Here is a 17,655-nt window from a genome sequence, read left to right on the forward strand (position 1 = left end):
GTCACCATCCCCGGGGTCACCTCGTCCACACGGAGCCATTGGCCGTCTATGGGATGTCACCCACCCTGGGGTGGCACGGAGGGGGACACACACGGCTCGGATGGCAGCCCCGTGCCTCAGTTTCCCCTCCGGGTCCAACAACAACGAGCAAAGGGGCGATTTGAGCTGAAAAACAACGGATTTCCCTCAGGCCACGCCCCTTTATTTAGCCACGCCCATAATCGAACACGCCCACTCTTAGCCCCGCCCCCATCCTCTGACCACGCCTCCCCCTCCGGGCCGGCAGGGGGCGCTGTTTGCGGAGGCCCCGCCCCACCCCGCCCCGTCCCGTCCCGTCAGGCGGCGCCGCGGGCAGCCCGGGCGGCCGGGGCCTGCCCTCCCGCTGCCGCTCCGCCGCTGCCTTCCGCCTTCCGCCGGGCCCAGCGCCGCTTCTCCGACCCGAGAGGCTCCGGGTGTGGGGGGGGGGGGCGACGTGGGTCCCTTTATCCGGAGCACCGAGAGCGTTCGGCTCAGGATGAGCCGCCCCGGGAGCACCGCGAGGCCGCCCCGGAGCTCCGCACCGCCGGCCTGCCGCTCCGCAGCGCTGCAGGTGGGGCTGGGGGAACCGAGCTGGGGGTTGGGGTCACCGCGGGGTGGGAATGGGGAGCGCGGGGTGTGGGCGGCCCAGCCCGGGTCGGGGCTGTGAAGGTCCCTTGTGGGCTCTTTAAGGTCCCTTGTGGGCTCTTTAAGGTCCCTTGTGGGCTCTTTAAGGTCCCTTGTGGGCTCTTTAAGGTCCCTTGTGGGCTCTTTAAGGTCCCTTGTGGGCTCTTTAAGGTCCCTTCCGGCCCAGCCGTGCTGCGTTCTCCCTGTTCTGGGATCTTTAAGGACCTTTCCGAGCCAGCCGTGCTGCGATCCCGCACTCATGTGACCCTTAAAGCTTCCCAGGCTCAGCCCAGGAAGGGAATCCCCATTGCTGCTCATGCAGGGAGCTCCGGAGCTGCTCAAGAGGGGCTGTCAGTGTCCGTATGTGTGTATATGGATGTATGCGTGTATATGTCCATATATATGTATGTGGATGGATGTGTGTGTGTGTGTGTTTCCCATTCTCCTTGTCGGGATGTGGTGGGGATGGTGGCCTTGGGCTCCCTGCATCCCTTACAAGCACGTAGATTTCATGCTGGTTGCTGCCGGCTGTGCTGTGCTGTCCATTGGGGCCACTGCCAGTGGGATGGAGGTGTGGGCAGAAGCTGAAGGGAACCAGGGAGGGGATGATGAGGTGTCTGAGGTGCTTAAGGCCACGGATGGGGCCCTGAGCTGGGGGAGGCAGCCAGGACAGGGATTGGGGCTGAAGGGGCTGTAAGGGATCTTCCAACCCAACCGTTCTATCATCCTCTCGTCTTTATGGTCCCTTCCAACCCAACTGTGCTGTGATTGCATGGTTCTGTGATCTTTATGGTCCCTTCCATCCCAACCATATTGTGATCCCACTGTCCTGTGATCTTTAAGGACCCTTCCATCCCAACCATATTGTGATCCCACTGTTCTGTGATCTTTAGGGACCCTTCCAACCCAACCATATTGTGATCCCACTCTTTTGTGATCTTCAAGGACCCTTCCAACCCAACCATATTGTGATCCCACTCTTTTGTGATCTTTAAGGACCCTTTCAACCCAACCATATTGTGATCCCACTGTCCTGTGATCTTTAAGGGCCCTTCCATCCCAACCATATTGTGATCCCACTCTTCTGTGATCTTTAAGGACCCTTCCAACCCAACCATATTGTGATCCCACTCTTCTGTGATCTTTAAGGTTCCTTTCCAACCCATCCTATCTCTCCATACAAACAGATGTGTTGGCAGTGGGGTTGAACGTGTGGATCCCCCTCAGGTCCCTTCTCACCCCTGCAGTTCTGTGGTTAATGCTCAGGCCCAACGCAGCTGCAGCCACGGGGAGGAGGGGGCTCCCATAGTGGCCATGCTTATGGGGCTGTTCCTCAGGGCCAGGCTGTTATTTTTAATGCAGGGTGAGCCACGTGTGCTGTGCGAGGGCTGAATCCACTTCAGCTGCGTGTGAGCAGCGGTTGGCTGTGCGTCCACCCCGGTGTTGGGGCTCTGGGAAGGGGATTTCAGGCCTGAAAGAGGAAGCAGCCTCCCCCAGAGGGATCAGTTTGCTGTTGCTTTGGTGCAACGTGCCGCCGTGAGCTGAGCAGATCCCAGCGCCTCGTGCCTCAGTTTCCCCAGCCCTGCAGCTTGCTGGCACTGCAGGGAGCACAAAGCTGCTCCGTGCCTCTGTCCAAACCCTCCCCAAAGCACAGCGAGATGCAGAAGGCCATCAGCTCTGAGCAAAACAAAAAGTAACGCGGCATAATAGAGACCAGATGTCTCGGTGAGACTTCATCCCGCGCTCCTGGTGCTCTGCCAGGGCCAATATTTCTTATTCAAGTCAGGCAGGAGAGAGACTTGGCTTTCCTGTTGCAGGCACAGCTCTGTTCCAGAGGAGCTCCCTTTGCTTTTGTGGCTTCTCGAAGGAGCTGTGCTCGAATCTCTGTGCTGACACCGCTGCCTCGTCTGCTTCTGTGCTCATAGGAGCTTCCTTTTATTTTGTGTTTAATCACTGACTTCAGCACGGTTCCACCAGAGGGAAACTTGGCCTGCTGAGGCTGTGGGTGGAGGATGAGCCACAGAACTGGGCTCAGCCTGTTCTCCAGGCTGCGTCGTCGCTTTGTTGTGCAGAGCCGATGGGGCTTTTTCCTCCCTGGTGAGACCCATTTGGAACTGGGGTAGGGGGGGAGATCAGGGAGGGGATATGCAGCACATTGGAACACGTTGAGCAAACGGTGACGTGAGCCCCAGAAAAATGCAGAGAGGTGAATTCCCTCCGTGGGGGTTTTGGGACACGTGTCCATGGCGGAGCTGGGATGGCGCGGCTGGAAGGGGGGGCAAGGAGCAAACCCAAAGCACAGAGCAGTGATAGCAAAGCACCGAGGTAACCCTGCAGCCCTGGGGGTGGATTTGTTGCTTGTGTGCAGTTCTTTAATCCAAGTTTAAGCCACTCAGCAGTTGCAAATCTCTGCCCAGCTGTGCGTCTCCTTGGGTGCAAGGCTGCATGCCCGGCGCAGGAACAAACCTCGTGTTCCTTGGTTGATGTGGTGAAAGGATTTGGGAAGTGGGGCTCTGCTTGTAGTGACTGTGTCCTGAAATGTGGTCACTTGGAAATGGTGGAGAGAAGTGGTGTCGGTGAGCTTCATTGCTTTTAATCACATCCTGCCTTCTCTGTGAGCGCTGGGCAGGTTGAATGCCCGGCACTGCAGCACAAACAGTGCACAGGAGCAGCACGGGGATTCCTGCACGATGGGGCTGCCTGACTGTGCAAACAGTGCCAGCGCTGATAGTTTCACTCCATGTGTTGGGATGTGGCTGCCCATGTGCCCCTGGTCCCTCTCTGTGGGGTAGGAGCCCATCTGGGAGCACAGCGGTTGCTGTGCTGAGCTCTGGCCCCAAGGAGGGGTTGGTTTTGGTCACCCCAAGAGCACAGCTCTCCTGTGTCTCTTTCCTTCCCCACTCCGTCCTTCTCCAAAGGAGGTTTCTCAAACCCTGCCTGCGCTGTGCTGTAGGTTTTCCTTTTTGCCTGAGCTGTGCTTGTTTAAAAATCAGGTTGTTTGGGTTTTCACGGCCTCACCAAGAAGGAAAAACAACTTCCTTGTGCTTGCCGGGTCTTTAGGATCTAATGACCACAACTATTTGAAGCATGCAGGATTTGGACCGAAGGGAATGGCAGGCCCAGAGGAAAATGTCTTGTCGTGCTGCTGTGAAAGATGCCATTCATATCAACTCCGACTGCTGAACTTTGCTCGGGTTCCTTCACCCTGGCTGCTGTGCTTTGGGGACAGGAGGAGGAAGCTGGCACACAGGCCAGAACGGGGCTTTGCTCTTTGATGTTCAGAGCAGGTTTCCTTGCCAGGAGCTGAGCTGGTAGGTGCCAGTCTGTTGGTGGGGCTGGTGCTGTGTTGTCATTACCCTAACCATAACCCTGACCCATCATCATGGTGCCCTGTGAGCCCACAGTGTGAAGCATCGCCCGTGTTCCCAGTTCAGGCATTGGGTGATCACATGGGAAACATGCTGCAGGAGGGGAACCAAGGGGAGGATTCTCCCACTGCGTTGGGGTGAAGGAGCCAATGGGACAGCAGAGGGAATGGGGTTGGGACAGAGCCCTTGGGAACGGCCTCGCTGTGCTGGATCACTGCTGGGTCCCTGCAGCGCGTCCCTGTGCCGGCATCCAAACCCTCCTCCTCCTCAAGGGCTGATGCTGCTCAGCTGTAATCGCCTGCAGAAATAATCAGATAACACAAAGTCATTCCATTAGCAGGGAATTACCTCGTCGCATGAACCTCCTGGTGCAATTTCTGGGGCAGAATCGGTGCCGAGGGTCGCACAGAGGCAGCAAATAATTCATGGCACAGCTCCTCCAAAGGCCAGCATTTTCCCCACTGCTCTCAATGTGGCAAGCAGGATGGAACCATCATCCATCTGCTCGCAGTGCTCTGTGCTGCTGGGAGGCACCGTGCCCTCCTGCAGCCCGCGGGCTGTGGGGATGTTATTGCAGTGTTAGCAGACTGCTTCTCTTGGCAGTGCCATCATTCTGGCTGGTTATCCGCAGGGATGCCCCGCTGCTCTTCTTATCAAGATGGGAAACCAGGAAGTGCTCTCAGCCCTTCGTTTATCTCGCTTTTAAATCATCATTAAGCGCTAATCGTTGGTGAGGATGTGTCATCTTGGCATTAGCGCCTGGACTTTGAGAGCAGGGACCTTGCAGCAATAAAACCCTTCATTGCTGCTCTGGCAATGCGGGTTGGGGCACTTGGGAGCTTTTCCCTTTGGTGTTGATCCTGCTGGAAGCTGAAGGGCAGCAGTGGAGCAGGAGGAGTTGGTCAACCTCCAGCACTGCAAGGATTCCTTCACCACTGCCTGTCGAGCAACCTGGTTCTTCCTTTCCCCCTCTCTTTCTCTTCTGGGCTTGCTTGGGTTTTTTTTATTGTCATGGTGACAGATTTGGTGTCATGGCTCAGAGATGCTCAGAGCTCTCTCCAGCCTTCAGAACCCACTGACCACCTCCATGGTGGCACGTCCTGCCTTGACGGAGGCACTCGGTCTGCCCCAATGCTCATCTCAGCTCTGTGCACAACATGGGCAGGATTCCTGCCTTCCCACCTTCACCCTGGGAGCTCCATCTCATGCTGCATCTTTAACCACATGTTTTCTTTTGGTCTCTATTTTTTCCAGCTCTGAAAGGTGCAGGCCCACCACTGCTATGGGAGACTCCATCACAGACCCAACGCGAGGGAGCGGCGCGGAGCCCAGCTGTGTGCTGCAGGGCAATGGGCCGGCCCTCAGCGTCATCACTGAAGGTGTCGGGGAGCTGGCAGTCATTGACCCCGAGGTGGCCAAGAAGGCCTGTGAGGAGGTCCTGGAGAAGGTCAAGCTGATGCACGGCGTCTCCTCGGACAGCTCGACCAACGCGGGCGATGGCGGCGAGGCGGAGCGCAGCCTGCGGGCTGCTGGGGATTTGGCCAACGGGGAGGTGGTGGAGGGCTGCGAGATCCGCTGCTTGGATGATCTGCCCAGCACGGCCTCCAGGATCCAGGAGGAGGAGGATGAAACTGCGGCCAACACGGTGAAAACGGCCCGGAAGCGGCAGAAGAACAACTCAGCAAAGCAGTCCTGGCTCCTTCGGCTCTTTGAATCCAAACTCTTTGATATCTCCATGGCCATTTCATACCTGTACAATTCAAAGGAACCCGGCGTGCAGGCTTACATTGGGAATAGGTTGTTCTGCTTTAGGAACGAGGACGTGGACTTCTACCTGCCTCAGCTGCTCAATATGTACATTCACATGGACGAGGACGTGGGGGACGCCATCAAGCCCTACATCGTGCACCGCTGCAGGCAGAGCATCAACTTCTCTCTGCAGTGTGCGCTGCTGCTGGGCGCCTACTCCTCCGACATGCACATCTCCACCCAAAGGCACTCCCGTGGGACCAAGCTGCGGAAGCTCATCCTCTCGGATGAGTTGAAACCAGCTCACAAGAAGAGGGAGCTGCCTTCGCTGAGCCCGGCGCCCGACATGGGGCTGTCCCCTTCCAAAAGGACTCACCAGAGGTCCAAGTCGGATGCCACGGTGACCATCAGCCTGAGCAGCAATCTGAAGCGCACAGCCAGCAATCCCAAAGTGGAGAGCGAGGAGGAGGTAATGTTGGGGCTCCCCAGAACTCATCCCCTCCCAGGCTCCCCCACAGGGATGTGCTTGTGCCGTTGGTCCTCATCCCACAGCTCCTCTGCTGCAGGGCTATGGTCCTCCTTGCTGCAATGGGGTTGTGATTCCTCTGTTAATATTTATGTGAAGAAGAGTCTGGCTCTGGTGACAGGGATCTGGGTGCCCACCTGGGTCAGTTTGGGGTCCCTGCAGCCCCTCAGCCCCAAACGCTTCACCTGCCCAGCCCTGCAGCTCACCAGGCTCATCCCTGCCCTGCTGAGCTCCCCGTGGGCTCCGTCAGGGCTGGATGTGCAGGCAGAGTTCCTCTTTAATTTCATTTCCATGGGAAGCCGGGTTGGAGGAGACACTGCTGTATCTGAAGGCACTTTGTGGGTGTGGGAGTGCTGCTCCTCTGCGTTCACTCAAGGAAGCAGAGGCTCCAAAGGGGGAATTTTCCTGGTGTGACGGGAAGGGAGGATGTGTGATGGCTTCTCAGATAAGGCAGAGAGCTGGATGAGGAGTGAGCTGCTTCCTACGCTGCTCAGCTCCCACTCCACGTGGTGGCCAAGTTGATATCTCTGTTCCGCCATCTGATTGCTGTTGGAAATCTGATGTCCTCCTTGTTGCAGCCTGTTGGGGTTTGGCAATGCCGGACAGGCTCTGGGCAGCTGGTTCAGAACAGGCTGGTGGGGCTCATGTGGCCTTTCCTCATCCCTGGGGCACACAGATCCCTTCCTGGGCTGGTCCCACCTTGTGCTGGCAGCCACAATCCCCACCTGGACATGAGGATCTCGTGGTGATTTTGCAACAGTGGAGGATTTCTTGGCTACCCTGCCTTGCCTGAGATTCCCTCTGTTGTCAGTCATTGGAGGGGCCACGTGCTCTCTTTGCCTGCCTGAAACTTGGGGTCGATGTGTTTGCAAATGGATCTGAAGGTTACAGGGCAGCAAAGCTTCTGTCAGCAGGGCTGGAAGTGCTCTGATTGACCCCAGGTTGAAGCCCCCCCCCCCCCAGTGTTTGAACTGGGTGAGCAAATTAATCATCCTCATCTTTCCCCCTCGTGGTTGTAAAGAGGTGGCTGTGGAAAGCAGGACGTGCCGAGGTCCCGTGCTCACATTGACTGCAGCTGTCTGAATAATGGGAACCGAAGCTTTACATAAATTATAGATGAAGGCAGCACTGAGAATAGTTTCTCTTGGCAATGTTTGTTTGAAGCATGTTTCCATCTCTGGGCCATGCAGGCTGTTTAAATGCTGTGCAGCAGTGGGGATGGTCAAGGTGCTGTCAGAGCTTCCCTGCTCTCTCTGAATATCCCTGACTGACTTTGTGGTGCTGCTTTGTGTGCTGCCATCCCATCAGGTCAGCCTGCTGCTGGGGCTGCTATCCATGTGTGTATCTTAGGGTTGATCCTCGGTGTGAATTCCAGCCAGTTTGGGGTTATTCCCATCTGCAAGGTGGTTTCCCTCAATCCAGAGTACCAGCAGGTTGGGTCACAGCACTTTGTTGTTCCCCATCTTCTCTCAGACTTGAGGAGGACACAAAGGGAGGTGATCCAGGAGGAGGGGGAGGATCAGGGAAGAGGTTCTGCAATGGAGAGGGCTGTAAGGATGCCACGGGTTGGCTGTAGGGTGCCACGGGTTGGCTGTAGGGTGCCACGGGTTGGCTATACACCACCACAAGGCCTCCCTTCAACCTCTTCTCTCAGCCAAATGAACCACAGCACCTCAGCCTCACTTGATACCCTCAGACCCTTCGGTGACTGTGCATGCAGTCTCTCATCTCCCATCAATATTCCACCTCTTCTGTCTCCCATTTCACACCTCAAGGACCTCACAGGACGTCCCCAATTGGAAGGGACCCATAGGGATCATTGAGCCCACCCTGGCCCTGCACAGGACCCCCAAACCCTGTGTCTGAATGCGGTGTCCAAACACTTCAGTGCTAATTTTTCCACCTGGGAACCTGAGAGCCAAAGGGAGATCAGTTGCAGTAACCTGAGCTGAGTTAATGAACAGAGAGAGAAGTGCTGGTAAGAGCTGGATGGTAGCAAATGGGGCGGGATGCTGCATCCAGAGCTTCTGGGGATGCAGCATTGGGGTGGATGCAGCCCAATATATGGGGCTGAGCTCCCACACCCCAGAGCTGCAGTGCCTGGAGGTTGGGCACGGCCGTGTGAACTGAGCTTGGCTGAGCCGGTTCCACGAGGCAAGCAAAGGGGGGGGGGGGGGGGTGAAAAACGTTCATTAGGAAGCTGCTAATTGAATAACCGGTTAAGAATCTGGGTTGGCTGTTGGAGGAGGAGCTCCTCCTTGTGCCAGCTGGGCTGGGGCTGCTGCAGGTCGCTGTGTTGGAGGAAGAGCAGAGCTTTCACACGGCGCTGGGGCTCAGCGTGGGTTTTGTGGGGCTTTTCATTTCTGTTTGTGTTTTTTAACAGCCACATCAGCAGCGCTCTGAGCAGCCGGGGGGTTCCCATGCAAAGCTGTCTGCGTCGGCATTTCTGCTCTGATTCGCCCATCGGCTCTGAATGGGAAAGGCTGCATTGCTTGGAGGCTGAGCTCTCCGTTTGCTCCTCCCTGCCCACTGATCCCCTTTGAACGCCTCCCTGGCTCCATCTGCATCACTCAGGGTGTGGACTTTGGCCTTTTACCTCTGGAGCTGCACCTTTGGCAGTGCTGCTGGATGTGCCTTCTCCTGTAGAGCTCCTTTCCCAGCTGAGCTCATTTATTTCCCCAATGCTTCCATCCGGGGATAGGAACCCACAGAAGGGTTAACACTGCACCGCCACGAGTGTTATTGCCAATCCCATGGATGGGTCAGAGCTCGGGCCCTGCCTTCTTTCCCCCATCACCTTTTCTGCACCATCCCTTTGGCTTTGGGATGTTGGCCCTATGGCCGTGGTGACGGCGGCAGCTGTGGGGTCTGTGATCCAACTTTGGCTGTCCTGCTTGTTTGTCTTGGAGGTCAGAACCCGAAGCACACACAGCGCGGTGGGAGGTTGGACTCCCATGAGCTTCCTTTCACTTTCGGTTTTAAGACACATCCATGGCAACCAGGATGGTTCATCCTTTGGTTTCCCATCGCTATGAAGGTCCTCTGCAGGGGGTTGGTGGAAGTGGAGGTGTTACTGTGGGCTGAGGTGCACTGAGCCCTGTTTTCTAACGCTCCTTGTGCTCCATGTCCCAAAGCCATGTCACAGGAGCCAACAGCTTCCACCTCGATGCCTCCAAACCCCATTAGAGTCCCCACCGTGCAGGTTGTGTTTTCAGTGCTCTGTTTGCCAACAGATTCTGACAGTATTTTTCCCCTCCGTGAGCCTTGCACCGTTGTGAGGTTGTTATGCAGTCACAAGGAAGCTATTAGTTTCAACACTGTTATTGCTTACGGTGAGATTAAGCCTGATGGAATTAGCATATCCCTGTAATTAATGCGCTCAGAACACTCTGCTTGTTTCTTTTTGGGGGGAGAACATTAAAACCAATCACTGAGAGGGGACTTAGGGGGGGACGAAGTGCCATCATCACCTCTTTTGGGATGAAATTAATGGATGTGGGGCTCTGCAGTGGGGCAGAGTGGGGGGAGCAGAGGGTGGAAGAGAACTTGAAAGGACGAGGAAGGGGAAACCGTGTTGGTTTGTGTTGGTTTTTATGGATGTCAGCCCTTGGGTTTGGAGCCCGGCGTGGAAGGCAGCAGTGTTGCAATGGGGGGCAAAGCAAAAGAAGAAATGCAAAGTGATGGTGATGAACCTGGAGCTAAACTACTGCTTTTTCTCCTCCTTCCCCCCCCCCCCCCCTCCCCTCCTTCCTCTCTCTGACTGTGCTGCCACCACCCAAAAACGGCCACCAAAACCCCTTCCATCCATTTCCCAGGAGCTCTCCTCGAGTACGGAAAGCCTTGATAACTCATTCTGTTCCGTAAGTGGTTTTGTTCTGCTCCTGGGCCCTCCGTCCTACAGCAGCATTTCCTCTGCCTTCCCCACCTCCAAACCCCACTGCGGCTGCGCAGCACCGACCCCCACGTAACTGCTGACCCCAACGTCACACCAAAGGCTTTCTGCCCCATTTGGGGATCAAACAAACCCACACCTGGGGGTTGGACCTGGCTGCTCATCACCAAACCAAAGTGGGCATGATGGAGAGCTGTGAGTCCTGCCCTGCCACGCGCTGCCCTTTGTGTCCCAGTGTTAGCAGACAAAAGAGGAAATGCTGTTTTCCTTGAATTTGTCCTGATTTTAAACAAAAAATCCTCTGCTAGCCGGGGTTTCATTTGCTTCTTCCACGGATCATTGCGTTGCACTTTGGGCTGTCAATGCAACCCAGCACCCCCCCAGCAGAGCCTCCTTTTGCTGTGAGCCTTCTTTCAGTTTGGAGCCAATCGCATCTTTCTCATTTGTTCCATCCTCCTCTTCCTCCTCCTCCCCGTGTTCCCTGGTTGGGATTTACAGTGGGATCCCAATGTCTGTGATCAAACCCATTGCCCTGGGCAGCAACAAGTGATGCCTCACACATCCACAGCCCTCAGGGTAGGAACTGGGGGGGGGGAGAAGGGACTGGGGGATCCCCAGCACCTCCCATGGGCACCCATCCCTTCCTGACTCCTCATATTCCTCTGGAGCTCAAGAATCCTTTGCTGAGAGCAGGAAACAAACCTGCAGCATGCACCCATGGCACAGTGCTGTGCCACCCCCCCCCCTCAGCCTTGCTCAGATGTGGGCTCTCCTCTTTGGGGTTTTGTTTTCAGGTTGGATATTAGGAAGTGTTTCTTGGTGCATTGGAAGAGGGAAGCGGTGGGGTCATCAATGCAGAGTGGCATAGAGGTGGCACTTGGGGACATGGTGAGGGGAGCTGGGGAGATGAGTTGGGATCTGGAATGATCTTTTCCAACTTCAGTGGTGCTGCGATTGGGCAGAGTGGGATGGATGGGGTTGCACTGGGTGATCTCGGAGGTCTTTTCCAACCCTAAAGACTGTGTGGCCCTTTTTAGGGTCGTGGATAGTGGGCATGGGGGAAGATGGGTTGGGATTGGATGTGAGGGATCTTTTCCAACCTCAGTGACCCTATAAATGGGCACGGTGGTGGGGGTAGGTTGGTAGTTGGCTGTGATGATCTTAGTGGTCTTTTCCAACCTCAGTGATCCTATGGGATCTCCTCCATCTCAGCATTTGGAGGCACAGCAGGAGGTGAGGAGTCCATGCGAGAGGCTGGGAGGCACGTGGGGGGTGGGCTGATGCTGCTCTATCTGCCCTCCCTTTGCTATTCAGGGCTCAGGATGGTGCCAGCCCTGCAGCCCCAGGTAGCTATAGCCAATAGCAGAAGCACCCTCAGCCAGGAGAGCTTTCTTTCCAGGCTGTGCAAGCTCTGCTCCTTTATCTCAAGCAGAAGTGCAGCCACCTGGGCTCTTTGCAAGCATTTATCCCAAATTTATCAATGGGGAAGGACGGGGGACCCACACCTTGTGGGTTCACAGGGGGTGGTGGGCTCACAGAATACAACATCTTGGATTAGCACCTGGATTTGGAGGACCAAGGGAAGAACCTCATCTCAATCCCAATAATGCCTAAGAGTGCTGAGCTGGGGGATGTGCTTGGAGCAGAGGGGGTGGGGAGGGCTGTCCTTGGCCACGTGTCTTTGGTCAGAGGAGCTGAGAGCTGAACGTTTCCATCCAGAACACAAATGGCAGAGAATGGGTTGAGGAGCAGTGCAGTGCTGCTGGCATCGGGGGAAGGAGCTGTGGGGTCTGGGGGGAGCAGGGCTGAGAGTAATGGGGAAGATGGGCCTCTGCTGGAGCTGCATGGATTGATCCCAGCCTGGACTGGGGAGGACTTTGCACAATGGCAGCTGGGAGTGCTGCCTGGTCCCAAGTAGCCTCCACAGTGACCCGCAGGGTGGGCACGCACCCAATCCCACAGCTGTGCAGCCTGGATTGCAGACATTCCATAGCAGAGCAGTGGGAGAGGAAGGGAAGCAGTGCTGGAAGGAGCAGAACATCTCCAGGACATCATTCTGCTCTGGGCAGAAATGGGATCCAGCTGAGCAGAATGGCCCCAAAGGCTGCAGAAGTGCCTTGGGCAGCAATGGGGCTGAGCCCTGGCTGGGGGGGTTTTAGATGAGGACTACACTGCATTCCCATTTCCCCCTCCCAAAGGGAACGAGCAGTGCTGCTCCTCTTTCACCATTTCTTTCTTTTTTGCTCTCGGCTGGTTTTCGTTTTGCTGCCTCCTCTCATGCACTGCTGCTTGTTGCATGTGCATTTCCTGCATGGTTGTGCAGTGAGCACGTGTGTGTGAGTTCAGTCCTGCATTTCTCCTGGCGAAAAATCAGCCATTAATCAACTCCTTGTGCTGATTGACTGGGAACTTTGTCTCTTGAAGGGTGCCCTTCGCCCGCGGGCTGTGAGGGCCACAAAGCTGCACTTTGATCTGTGCCCGATGATTGGGATACAGAGAGGGGGCTCAGAGCTGTGCTGTGTGGGATCCCGGAGCTGTGGGGTGGATATGGGGATTGCTGGGGCTCCAGGAGGGGATCTCTAGATCCGTGATGGGAGGGAGAGGCGTTGGGATGGTCCCATATGGAGCAGAGGGTGGGATGGGGAGAGCTGCGTTCCCTCCGGAGCCCATCCTGGTGCTAAATGAGCAGCATCCCCAACCCGCAGCCCTCCTCACTCTTTGCCTTCCTTTCCCCTGCAGCCCGTCAGGCTGGCACCCGAGCGGGAGTTCATCAAATCCCTGATGGCCATCGGGAAGCGCCTGGCCACGCTGCCCACCAAAGAGCAGAAAACACAGCGGCTCATCTCGGAGCTGTCGCTGCTCAACCACAAACTGCCCGCCCGTGCCTGGCTGCCCACGGCCAGCTTCGACCACCACGTGGTCAGGGTGCCCCACACGCAGGCGGTGGTGCTCAACTCCAAGGACAAGGTGAGCTCTGGGGGGTATAGAAGGTTTGGTCCTCTCCGAGCATCCCCCTCTGCTCAGCGTTCACCCCATGAGGCCGGAGAGCAGCGCTGCGCTCAAACAGCCCCGTAACGCCGCTTTGCTTCCATCAGGCTCCTTATTTAATCTACGTGGAAGTGCTTGAATGTGACAATTTCGACACAGCGAATGTCCCGGCGAGGATCCCTGAGAACCGAATCCGGAGCACACGGTCAGCTGAGAACCTCCCCGAGTGTGGGATCACAGCCGAGCAGAGGACGGGCAGCTTCACCACTGTCCCCAACTACGACAACGACGACGAGGCCTGGTCTGTGGATGACATCGTGGAGCTGCAGGTGGAGGTGAGGCTGTGCTGCAATCCAGAGAGACCCCACAGTGCAGCCAGCAGAACCTCCTGAGGGTCAGCAAAGCCAACGCAGGGTGTGGGTCACTGCAGCCTCTGCTGTCGCTGCAGGTTGAGGATGGGAGGATGGAGTGCAGCGCTGCTGAAAGGACTTGGGGGCAATGGCGCAGATGGTGCAGATTGGGAGGTGGTGCTGCCCCATCCCTACACACCCCTATGGTCAGGCTGGTGGGTTGTGAGCTCTGATGGAGCTGTGGGTGTCCCAGTTCATCACAGGAGGGTTGGATGAAATGCCCTTTTAGGGTCCCTTCCAACCCAAACCATTCTGTGATTCTGTGACCTTAAAGCTCATCCACAGAACCATGGGATGGTTGGGTTGGAAGAGTCTCTGGAGATCAGCTTCAGAACCATAGAAATGGTTTGGGTTAAAGGGACCTTGTCCCTGTACGTCGTGAGGGGATGGGACCAGATGGCCTTTAAGGGCCCCTTTAAGGTCCTTCCACCCCAAAGCACTCTATGGGTTGCTGTCCTGAGGTCACACAGAGACCTGTGGTGGTAACAGCAGCCCCTTCCCCTTCCAGCTGCCGGAGATCCACACCAACAGCTGCGACAACATCTCCCAGTTCTCTGTGGACAGCATCACCAGCCAGGAGAGCCGCGAGCCGGTGTTCATCGCTGCTGGGGACATCAGGTGTGTCTGTGGGGAGGTGGTGGGGATGAGCCCCGTGGGACCCTTCCAAAGCCCATTGAACCTGGGGGGCTGCGGGGGTCACAGTGACGGTGCTGTGCTGCTGACCCCCACCCCGCTCTGTCCCACAGGCGGCGGCTGTCGGAGCAGCTGGCTCACACCCCCACGTCCTTCAAGAGGGACCCCGAGGATCCATCCGCTGTCGCCCTCAAGGAGCCGTGGCAGGAGAAAGTGAGGTAGGGCAGGGGGGGCTGAGTGGGGGGGAGGGGGGTGATGATGTGAGATTGGTCCGCTGAGCTCTGCCTGGCCCCGTAACCGCAGCCAACTCCAGACCTGCTGCGTGGGAGGAGGAGAAAAGGAGGAGGGAGAAAATCCCTCTGATTTGCTGCCCTGGGCAGAGCTTGGAGGGACTTTGCAGGTATTTATAGGCTCCTGCTGTGTCAGGGTGGTTTGGCCCAGCTGCAGAATAGATCCTCTGTGTTCCTGGCCTCAGAATTGTATGTCCAGTCCCTTCTGCATAGATGTGGGGTTTTTCTGGGGGGGCTCCAAGAGCTCCTTCCTTTCCACTCCTCTCCATGATGCCCTGCAGCATAGGGGAGCTCACCCTGAGGCTCAGTGTGCATCGAGTGGCCACGGAGCTCATTTTGCTGCAGTCCCAGTGGGGTGGAGGCTCTTCTTTCCCCGACAACCCCAACCAGAACCGCCTCCCTGCCCCCTCCCCACTTTCACCTGGTGGTTCTCCCGCAGGCGGATCAGGGAAGGCTCCCCGTATGGACACCTCCCCTCCTGGCGCCTCCTCTCCGTCATCGTTAAGTGTGGGGACGACCTGCGGCAGGAGCTGCTCGCCTTCCAGGTCCTCAAGCAGCTGCAGGTGAGGAAGGTTGGGCCCATTGGGGGCCCTCCCTGCCCCCCCAACTGCGATGCTGAGCTTTCCCCTCTTTCCCTGCAGTCCATTTGGGAACAGGAGCGCGTCCCGCTCTGGATCAAGCCATACAAAATCCTCGTCATCTCCGCCGACAGCGGCATGATTGAGCCGGTGGTGAACGCCGTTTCCATCCACCAAATCAAGAAGCAATCCCTGCTGTCACTGCTGGATTATTTCCTGCAGGAGCACGGCAGTTACAACACCGAGTCCTTCCTGACGGCGCAAAGGAACTTCGTGCAGAGCTGCGCCGGGTATTGCCTGGTGTGTTACCTGCTGCAGGTCAAGGACAGGTGGGTCCCACTGCAGGGTTGGAAGGGGACCTCTGTGGATGGCTGAAGCCAACCCTATGGGGGTCACAGCGCTGTCAGTGCTGGATCCATGTTCTGCTGGGATCACAGAGGGCCGGTTTGGGAGCGGATGGGTCGGCGCCGTGCCCCACTTCGAGCGTGCAGAGTTTCACTGAGCCTTTCCCCTCCTGTTCAGGCACAACGGGAACATCCTGCTGGATGCAGACGGACACATCATCCACATCGACTTCGGGTTCATCCTTTCCAGCTCCCCCAGGAACCTGGGCTTCGAGACGTCCGCCTTCAAACTCACCACGGAGTTTGTGGATGTGAGTGAGCGGTGATCCCAAGGTGTAAATCAGCTCCAGATCGGAGCGCTCTGTGCACTGTGGGTTCACTCATAGGGTTCACATTGCACGACCCCGAGGAGACCCCTGCGGTCAAACTGATGGGCTGTGAGTGCTGATGGAGCTGTGGGTGTCCCCGTTCATTGCAGGGGATGGATGAGATGACCTTTAAGGTCCCTTCCAATGCAGACAGTTCTGTGGTTCTGTGACTTTAATGGTCACCCATGGAACCATGGGATGGTTGGGTTGGAAAGGTCCTGAAAGATCAACCTCAGAAGCATAGAACCATAGGAGTGGTTGGGGCTGAAGGGATCTTATCCCTCTTCACCTTGGTGGCCTTTAAAGGCCCCCTCCAACCCAAACCATCCTCTGGCTGTGTGAAATTCCCCCATCATCCCACAGTTCTGTGCCATCCCTGCACCCCAACAGCTCTGTTCCCCACCCTCCGCTCACTGCGTTCCTCCCTACAGGTGATGGGGGGCCCGGATGGGGACATGTTCAACTACTACAAGATGCTGATGCTGCAGGGGCTGATCGCTGCACGGAAACACATGGATAAAGTGGTGCAGATTGTGGAGATCATGCAGCAAGGTGAGGTTGTCCTTTTAGCTTGGCCCAAACCAGTCCCTATACTGGTTGCCTCCCTACTGAGCGCCCAGCAGATCCCCCTCCCTGTGCCCTCAATGGAGCCCTGCAGGGTCCCCCCATTACATCCCCCTCCTCTCTGTCCCCCCAGGCTCACAGCTCCCATGCTTCCACGGCTCCAGCACCATCCGCAACCTGAAGGAGCGCTTCCACATGAACATGACGGAGGAGCAGCTGCAGCTGCTGGTGGAGCAGATGGTGGACGGCAGCATGCGCTCCATCACCACCAAACTGTACGATGGCTTCCAGTACCTCACCAACGGCATCATGTGAGCGCAGCCCCCACCCCACTCCCCCTTTCACCACGGGGATGTGGGACCCCTTCCTGGGGACGGCCCTTCTGCTTTGGGGGGCTTTTGTGTTGAGGGACTCCTGAAGATAAGAACACAGTGGGAAAATCCCTCCTCGTGCAAAGGGGGGGCAAAAAGGGGCATGTGGGGCACAATGTGGGCTGCTCTGACCCTGTGGGGCCGAGGGTCTTCAGAGGGCTATGGGGTGGTGGGGGTGAATGGGTCTGACCCCCCATATGGGTGCCGGCGGTGCTGCGTGGACGTGAATCCCAACAGCCCCATCCCTGCGTGTGCCCCCATGCAGCCTCTATGGGGGTCCCCTGTCAGCCCCTTCCTTTGGTCCCCCCTCCCAGCGCCGCCCCGGGGGGGTGTGAGGCCCCATCCTGCTCTCCCACTGCAGCCCTTCACTGTGGGGTCCCGCTGGGGCTGATGCCCACCTGGGCTGCCCCCACCTCCTCACTCTCCAGTTTTTTGGGTGGTTTCTGTTTGTTTGTTTGTTTGTTTTTGGACTCTGTTTCCCTCTTTTGGGACTGTGAAACGTTTTCCCCCCTCCCATAATAATGTCTGTGGCCGCTTTGTTCCCCCCTTCCTTCCCCCCATCCCCCTCCCCAGACCATCCGGCCCCACAGCAGCAGTGATGCGGGTCAGGGCAGCACCGAACCCCCTGGAAGGGGTGAAAGAAATGGGGATTCCTGTGTGGGGCAGCACTGTGACCCCACAGCTGCTCCCCTACAGCCTCACTGCTTTGGGGTGCCCCCATCCATCCCAATCCCCCTGCAACTGTAGGGCCATCCACCCCCCCCCAGCCCCCCCGCCATCCCCCTCTGTTCTTTCAGTACTAATTATTTGTCACAGTGATTATTTCCTATTAAAACGAAACCAAAACCAAAACCAACTGAAGCTCAGACCCCCCCCCAACCATCCTCATCTGCCCCCATTGCACCACAGCCCTTGGGAGGGACCCCCCCTTC

The 17,655-nt window shown here is 57.0% G+C and overlaps 1 protein-coding gene across 2 annotated transcripts; it reads left to right on the top strand.

Annotated features, from left to right (window-relative positions):
* The first annotated feature begins 311 nt into the window (after positions 1 to 311).
* Positions 312 to 17,484, top strand: PI4KB (phosphatidylinositol 4-kinase beta). 2 transcript variants are annotated; one of them, XM_072358636.1, is made up of 12 exons: positions 312 to 589; positions 5,265 to 6,228; positions 10,101 to 10,145; positions 12,917 to 13,144; positions 13,273 to 13,500; positions 14,084 to 14,193; positions 14,322 to 14,426; positions 14,938 to 15,061; positions 15,140 to 15,405; positions 15,599 to 15,731; positions 16,220 to 16,340; positions 16,486 to 17,484. In XM_072358636.1, the coding sequence occupies exons 2-12, from the start codon at positions 5,293 to 5,295 to the stop codon at positions 16,665 to 16,667; spliced, it is 2,478 nt and encodes an 825-aa protein (XP_072214737.1). In that variant the 5' UTR covers positions 312 to 589; positions 5,265 to 5,292; the 3' UTR covers positions 16,668 to 17,484. The 2 variants fall into 2 exon arrangements, with proteins under 2 accessions (XP_072214737.1, XP_072214738.1); XM_072358637.1 differs by lacking the exon at positions 10,101 to 10,145.
* Positions 17,485 to 17,655: the final 171 nt, after the last annotated feature.

The sequence above is a fragment of the Excalfactoria chinensis genome, chromosome 32 (assembly GCF_039878825.1).
Source record: "Excalfactoria chinensis isolate bCotChi1 chromosome 32, bCotChi1.hap2, whole genome shotgun sequence".
Classification (NCBI taxonomy): Eukaryota; Metazoa; Chordata; class Aves; order Galliformes; family Phasianidae; genus Excalfactoria; species Excalfactoria chinensis.

Coding starts and splice junctions, on each gene's coding strand:
- PI4KB (XM_072358636.1), top strand. CDS start 5,293: ATGGGAGACTCCATCACAGACCCAACGCGAGGGAGCGGCGCGGAGCCC. Junction 13,501..14,083: donor TCGTGGAGCTGCAGGTGGAG/GTGAGGCTGTGC, acceptor TTCCCCTTCCAG/CTGCCGGAGATCCACACCAA. Junction 15,062..15,139: donor AGGTCCTCAAGCAGCTGCAG/GTGAGGAAGGTT, acceptor CTTTCCCTGCAG/TCCATTTGGGAACAGGAGCG.